Here is a 6,977-nt window from a genome sequence, read left to right on the forward strand (position 1 = left end):
AAAAAAAAAAAAAGGCTGGATATGGTGGGTGGCATATACCTTTAGTCCCAGAACTGCAGAGGCAGTGACAGAAAGATCTCTGTGAATTCCAGGTCAGCCTGGTCTACAACGTGAGTTCCAAACCAGCTAAGACTACACAGTAAGACCCTGTTTCAAACAAATAAACAAAGGACACAACATTATGAAGATTAAGGAGGTGAGGGTGGATCTGGTAGGAGTTAAGAGGAGGATTTAGCTGACTACAATCAAAATGCATTGAATTAGTAATAAATAACCCCAACCCCTCCCACTTAGCCCTCTCAAATAACAAGCTGCTATGGTTGGAAAGAGCTCTTCTCTTGAGATGTTTTCCAGTGATCCATTTGATGAGGAAAGCAGGAATGATTTTATCACTCCCATTCTCAGACACTCTCAGAGATACAGTTCTGAGAGATACAAATATTTTTAGCCCACCAATCACATATTCCACAACGGCTGAACCATCAAGGTTGTCCAGGCACACTCTAGGATGATGCTCGCAGGAGGAGCTCACCTAACAGTGTATTGCTCAGAATGAACCCGATATTGCTGAGTGACATGTGACTGATCATTCTATTACAGAAGCAGAAGCTGTTCGAGCCCGTGGTGATCCCTGTGGGTAGGCTGTTCCGTCCAAATGAGAGGCAGGTGGCTCAGCTGGCCAGAAAGGACTATCTGGGCAAGGCTACAGTAAGTGGTCTGTCCATCTTTCTCCTTCTCCCCGCCCTAGATTGCATGGGGCCTGGGGGAAGGGCTTCAAGAAGACATGCCCCCTTCTTCTCCCCTTCTCCCCCCCCAACCCTGTGGCATTCAGGGATGGCAGTGAAGATCTTGCCGACAGTTAAGAACAAACACATCCAGTTTATTCTCTCCAGGACCTTCCAGTTCCTTCCATCATCCTGACCCTCACTATCTCCTGAGTTTCTTCCTAGGATGCTGAATCTTGGGACAAAGGCAAAGGAAAAACAACATAGTGGGGGTGGGGATGCTCACTGCGAGTTGAGAGAGTGTTATGGGAGAGGGCATCAGGAGATGACCTTGGCTCAATGCTCTTGCAATATACTGCTCAGAATTCTGGGGAACCCCTTCCATTTTCTCAGCCCTATGCCCAGAATCCTTCTTTAGCTGCATTTCTTCTGAACACAGTTCTTAAATTCTTTCAGACATGACTTGAAGTGAGGTAGTATTACCTTATCCGATCTGCATTTGACTTTGACAGTTTGGACATGTGAATTGCCCAGTCTGGGTAGCTGGACCTGTCAGGATCATAGAGACTAATAGAAATACCCCCCAAAGAGTCATCAGTCCATGAATGGATATATGCAGTGTGTTATGTCCATACAGCAGACTATGCACCGACAAGAAGGATAAGTACCACAAAGATGGAGATACATGTCATCTAGAAGAAACACAAAAGCCATGGCTGAGGGCTGGGGAGATAGCTCAGTTGTCAAAGTGCTGTCTGTGTAAACATGAGGACTGGATTCCAGATCCCTAGAACCTGCACAGGTAGCCATGGCGACTCCAGTGTCAGAAGGTGGAGACAGTGAAGACTATCCACAGCATTTAGCTCAGAGTTTGACCAAGAGACCCTGCTCTACTGAATCAGGTGGAAGAGAAAATGAGGATAATCCTTAGATTAACCTGCAACCTCTACTTGCATGTTCAGACACACACAGATGTGCCCCTAGGAATAACACGCGCACACACACACACACACACACACACACCATGAAAAATGAGGAGAAAGGCACACACTATACAATTCTATTTATATAAAATCTTTATAAACATGTGTTGCCAGGCTAGCAGAGAAGACTGTAATCTTCTTAGTAGCTCCAACATTTTCTTTTTTGGGGGGGGTGATTAAAATGTTTTGGCACCAGATAACATCGCAAAGTATTGTGGGTATGAAATAACACAGAATTTTCACTTAAAATGGTTATTAATTTGATGTTATATGAATGCCTGCAGCTTTTCTCCCTTTTTTTCCTTTCCTTTCCTTTTTTTTTTTTTTTACTAAAAGAGAAGGTAAGAGGTACCTCACCTCCCATCTCCCTCTGGAACCTACACAAGTGACAGTGGCTCTGTGGTTTGAGGAAGGAGGTGGTCTTTCAGAAAGACACAGTGGTTGGCAAACAACCTGGCAGCAGCACGGTCACCCTCTCTTGTCTGTTTCAGGTTGTAGCATCTGTGGTTCACCAGGACAACTTTTCTGGCTTCGCCCCTCTGCAGCCACAGGTGAGGCTGGGTATCTCTAGGAAATAGCCCCCAGTAAGAGGAAGTGGGCTGACAAACTGATCACACCCTTCAGCCACCTCTCAGCATAGCTGAGCGTCTGACCCCCTACTGTCAGTCCCAGTTTACATGACTGGTTGGGAGCCCGCCCTGTCTTCTCTGTCTCCTGTTCTCTGCTGCTGGTTCACTGACTCTTCCAAATCCCAATCCAATCTTTATAAGTCCTAAGAGATCTGTTGACCACCTCATGAGACCTTGAGTATCTACTGCACTCAGGAAGTTGTAATGAAGCCTCTCCATGGTTTCAGGTGTGTGTGTTGCGGGGGATGGAATGCCAGGGCTTGGAGCCTAGGGGCTTTGACTCTCTTGGCTCTTTCCATTTGCTCCTGTACAAGAGATTCCTTTGGGAACACAAGGCAGGCTGCCAGCCCAAGCTGGGCTCAGAGAGATGGTCCCGATGGCATTTGACAGTCAGTTCAGAGACAGAGACAAAGCTTGTAACAGGAAGCCAGTGAGGCAGATTTTAAGGACATCTCAAGCTTGGTTGCATAACAGGGTGGCAGGTAAGAAGAGTGATCAACAGGAGCAAAAGAAAGGGCCGTAGACCTCAGCACCTTCCTGCCATCTGCAGGATGACCCCCTACTGTCAGGGGCAGCTCTCAGGGGCAGCACTGATCCTCACCCCAAATCTGGGGCAAGATGATTGCTGCCTGTGACCTGTGCTGGCTGTGGGGACAGGATGAGCACAGGGGCAGAAAGGGCCAGCATCTAGATCATTAAAGTTGGAGAGAGGCTGGCTGTCATCCTGGGAGTATCAGCCCAGCTGGAGGACAAGGAAGGAATGTCCCAGATGATGGACTCCATGTGATTCAGTGCAGAACAGGGAATATACATTAAAGGGAGGTTCTTGTCTGCCCAGTGGATGCTGAGTTGATTTTAAATATCCAGAAAGGTCACATATTGTGGCAAACATTAATTGTAGACCAGAGCTTTTGGAAAAAGTCGAGTTGAGGCTCGAGGTCAACAAAACCTTCTCCAGACACCAGCTCTGGGTCAGGCAGCAGCTGCACTGGTGAGGCCCAGCCCAGGTGGGTGGCAGGTTTCCTGAATCCTGCCTTTGCCCTGGAGACCAACCAGAGAAGAAGTCTTTGTTTTTGGATCTGGAGAATGTTCCAAATTACCATTAACAGTCTGTTCTCCCACCCACCCCCCATTCTTTCTCTGGTCATCCTCACTTTCTTCATTTTTCCTGAATGTTCCAAAGTCAGCAGAGCCTCCGCCCAGACCCAAGACCCCAGAGATCTTCAGGTAAGTAAGATTTAGGTCAGCATGCAGAATGCCCACACTCTACGTCTGACTTGATGGCAGTAAAGATGTAAAGGATGGTAGGTTTCTCCTGTATAAGGTTAGAACCAAATGATGGAGTTGGGATGGGATTATCATGCTGCAGCAATCTGGTGTCCCAGTGGGCGTGGCCACCTTAGAACAGGAGGTCACTGATGTGAAAGCCCAGGTCAGAGGTGAAAAGTCAGTCTTGTACTGACTATAGGCCCCTCAGAAGCTCTCTAGATTCCAGAAACTATCACAAAGTCTCCTTCCTGTGTGGGTGCTGTCCCTCACCATTGACAAGCATTTTCTGAAGAAGGGGAAAGGCTCAAGAAAAGGAATTCACTCAGTAAACTGAGAAGCAAAGGGGGCTAACCTCAGCTAAAAAAATCCTTCTAAGGAACAAAGCAAGCCTTTTTCCCCCTCTAATAAAGGGGGTCAGGAAAACTGTGTGTGTCGGGGGGCAGGGTGCTACAAGCGATGCTGAAGTGAAGGGCTTGAAGGAGCTCATTCCTAAGTTCTCGAGGTTGGAGAGGCTATATTCCCTACATCATCAGGAAGGGACTTTGTAAGCAAGGACAGGGCTAAGCACAAACGAACATTAATTACATCCCATGGTCAGTTTCCAAGGTAGCCTCCCTCGCACACTGAGGCAGCATGGATGAGACTCTCCAGATGTGGAGGAGTAGCTGTGCCTTTCATTGTCTAGCTCTCTGCTGGCTCTCCATCCACTTCCCACAAGGCTGTCCGAGGCGGTCTCTCCCCTGGTGTTCATTGCCTTCTGCCTTTGTTACTCCCCTGCCCATACTTCTTGTCTATTGAAGGCAAGATCTTCCTTAGGGAGAAAGGAGGATAAGGATTGAGGCCAGCCTCAGGTATATGGGGGTGGTTAGAGGCCAGCTAGAGCCAAATAATCTCCCTCCTTGTCTGAGAAACAAGCAAAGAAACAACTACAAGAAGTTTTAAATTGCTTTCCATTCTGAGCAGCGTGAGGCAATCCCACCCGCTTGGGATTCATTCCCCCAGGGATATATATCCTTGCTGTGTGCCACTTGCTGGATGGCCACTCAGTAGCTATCTGTCCACACAGGACTGATAGCTGTCTCTCGGCTGTCAGGCCAAGAGAGTACAAAAGGAAGGTTAAAGAAAGGGAGGGAGAGGGTAATGGGATACCAGTGACATGAACACAGGAGAGGATGGTTCTGTGTGTGTGTGTGTGTGTGTGTGTGTGTGTGTGTGTGTATGTGTGTGTAAAAGGTCCTGGGGTGGGGTGAGTGGGGTTTGAGAGAGAAGGAGGAAAAATCAACAAAGTCAGATTTTATTTGAAAAATGCCAGCATGAAACCTAATACTGTGTGTGTGTTAATTAAAGCAAAACTAAACCAAACCAAAACAGTGGTCATGAGATGCTGAGAGGGTAGAGGAGCCAGCTGTGCAAGCCTGGTGACCTGAGCTGTATCCTCAAACTCACATATAGGTGGAAGGAGAGAAATGACTGCACAGAATTGTCCTCTAACCTCCACGTGTGCACGGACGCACATATGCTCCCCAGAAATGAAAACTAAAGTTTGAAAAATAGAAATGGGGGCTGGAGAGATGGCTCAGTGGTTAAGAGCACTGTCTGCTCTTCCAGAGGTCCTGAGTTCAATTCCCAGCAACCACATGGCGGCTTACAACCATCTGTAATGGGATCTGATGCCCTCTTCTGGTGTGTCTGACGACATTACAGTGTTCTCATATACTTAAATTAAATAAAATCTTTAAAAAAAGAAAAGAAAAGAAAAATAGAAATGAAGCAAGTTCAATAAAATAAAGCAAAAATATTATCTTTTGGGAAGGACTGGCACAGTGTCATGGTATTTGTACCCTCTGTGTTCCTTAACAATAGGTCCAAAGCACAAGTGCAGTACTGAGAGCCACATTTGTTTATGCCAAAGCTATAAAGTTGTCTTTTGTGTTCAAACGTGAAAGTTGACTTCATAGAGTAATAATGAACAAGGTAGAGAGCCTCGCATTTCCAATCCCCACCTTTGAGACACAGAGGCAGGAGGATTGCTGAAAGCACAGGCCAGCCTGTCTCAAGAAACAAAGACAAAATAAATGAGTAATGGGTGTGTGTGTGTATGTGTGTGTGTGTTACACAGAGCATTCTTCTATTCATTAAGTGCTAAGGGCAAGGAACTTACTCTGGACCTGCTGGCACACCACAGGCTACAGGAGTTCCCAGCATGCCGTGTGGTGTGTTCAGCTCTAAAGTGAGCATCAACACATTTGTGTATGTTGGTGTAGGAGAAGCATAGGACACACAAGGCTTCACCCATCTCTTGGGTTCCTGGATCGCATTCCCTGAGGACAAGGGGTTCTCCTATGTGTTACAGAACACACTCACGTAGTCTCTCGCCTTGTCTTCTTGGGGTCCTAGGCAGCACTGGCACTGGTCTTGTAGGCAGTAAGATGTGGAGTTAGAATGAGCACCAAGCTAAGTCTCTGGCCTCAGGTGCTTTTCCATTAAGGGGATATGGTCCAAGCTGAATGAATGGTCGGCTCAGTCTTCTGTGTACCCATCAGGGCTCTGGAAGGTGAGGCACACCGTGTGTTGTTTGGCTTTGTGCCAGAGACGCCCGAAGAGCTACAGGTCATGCCTGGGAACATCGTCTTTGTCTTGAAGAAGGGCAGTGATAACTGGGCCACAGTCATGTTCAATGGACAGGTATGGGAGGGGAGGGGTCAGAGGGAGGTACTAAGGGCATAGGGACAGGACAGTATCTGCTGCATTATTTGCAGAACTCCCAAGGGTCACCATCTATGTCCTATCCCTACCCATGGCTACAGGCTGTTCTGTGTTCTGGGTACTAATGAATCTTTGTTTTCCCTTCTGGATTCTGGAATGTGACGCTGCAGAAGGGACTTGTCCCTTGCAACTACCTGGAGCCGGTTGAGCTTCGGATTCACCCTCAGTCACAGCCCCAGGTACTATTGTGCAGAGGGCTAACCTGTTTCTCTCACCCTTCACACAACTCTCTAGAGTTGAAAGGGATGTGAAAGGGATGGACTCTCTGTCACAGAAGACAGACTCAGGTAGTTCTGGGCTGTCTGAACTGCTATCAGATGCCCAGAACTAAGCCTGTGTGGAAGTGTGTCACGGACCGGGATTTCTCGCGGGGTCCCTGTTCCGCGGGACACGGGATTCTGGCCAGGTGGGCACGGGATTCGGCTTTGACAAACAGACTACACACGGGTGGTGTAAAATCTGAGTGTATTTCTTTAAATATTACATGAGGCTTTTACAATCATTGTAAAAGAGAAATAAAAAGTCTGGCAGCTCAACAGTTGAGGTACATTTGAGGCTATCTAAAACATACTGGGTCTAAAGCAGCAGCTATCTCCTCTGAACTG

At 47.3% G+C, this 6,977-nt stretch overlaps 1 protein-coding gene across 1 annotated transcript in view; it reads left to right on the top strand.

The window, feature by feature from the left end:
• The window catches only part of Ncf2 (neutrophil cytosolic factor 2), a 36,208-nt gene that overhangs the window by 18,243 nt on the left and 10,988 nt on the right, over positions 1-6,977 (top strand). Inside the window, exons 5-9 of the mRNA XM_031384859.1 lie at positions 601-708; positions 2,200-2,259; positions 3,521-3,564; positions 6,150-6,291; positions 6,483-6,551. Of these exons, the coding sequence (XP_031240719.1) occupies positions 601-708; positions 2,200-2,259; positions 3,521-3,564; positions 6,150-6,291; positions 6,483-6,551 (423 nt within the window). The remainder of the gene's footprint in view (positions 1-600; positions 709-2,199; positions 2,260-3,520; positions 3,565-6,149; positions 6,292-6,482; positions 6,552-6,977) is intronic.

The sequence above is a fragment of the Mastomys coucha genome, unplaced genomic scaffold, assembly GCF_008632895.1.
Source record: "Mastomys coucha isolate ucsf_1 unplaced genomic scaffold, UCSF_Mcou_1 pScaffold1, whole genome shotgun sequence".
Taxonomy (NCBI): Eukaryota; Metazoa; Chordata; class Mammalia; order Rodentia; family Muridae; genus Mastomys; species Mastomys coucha.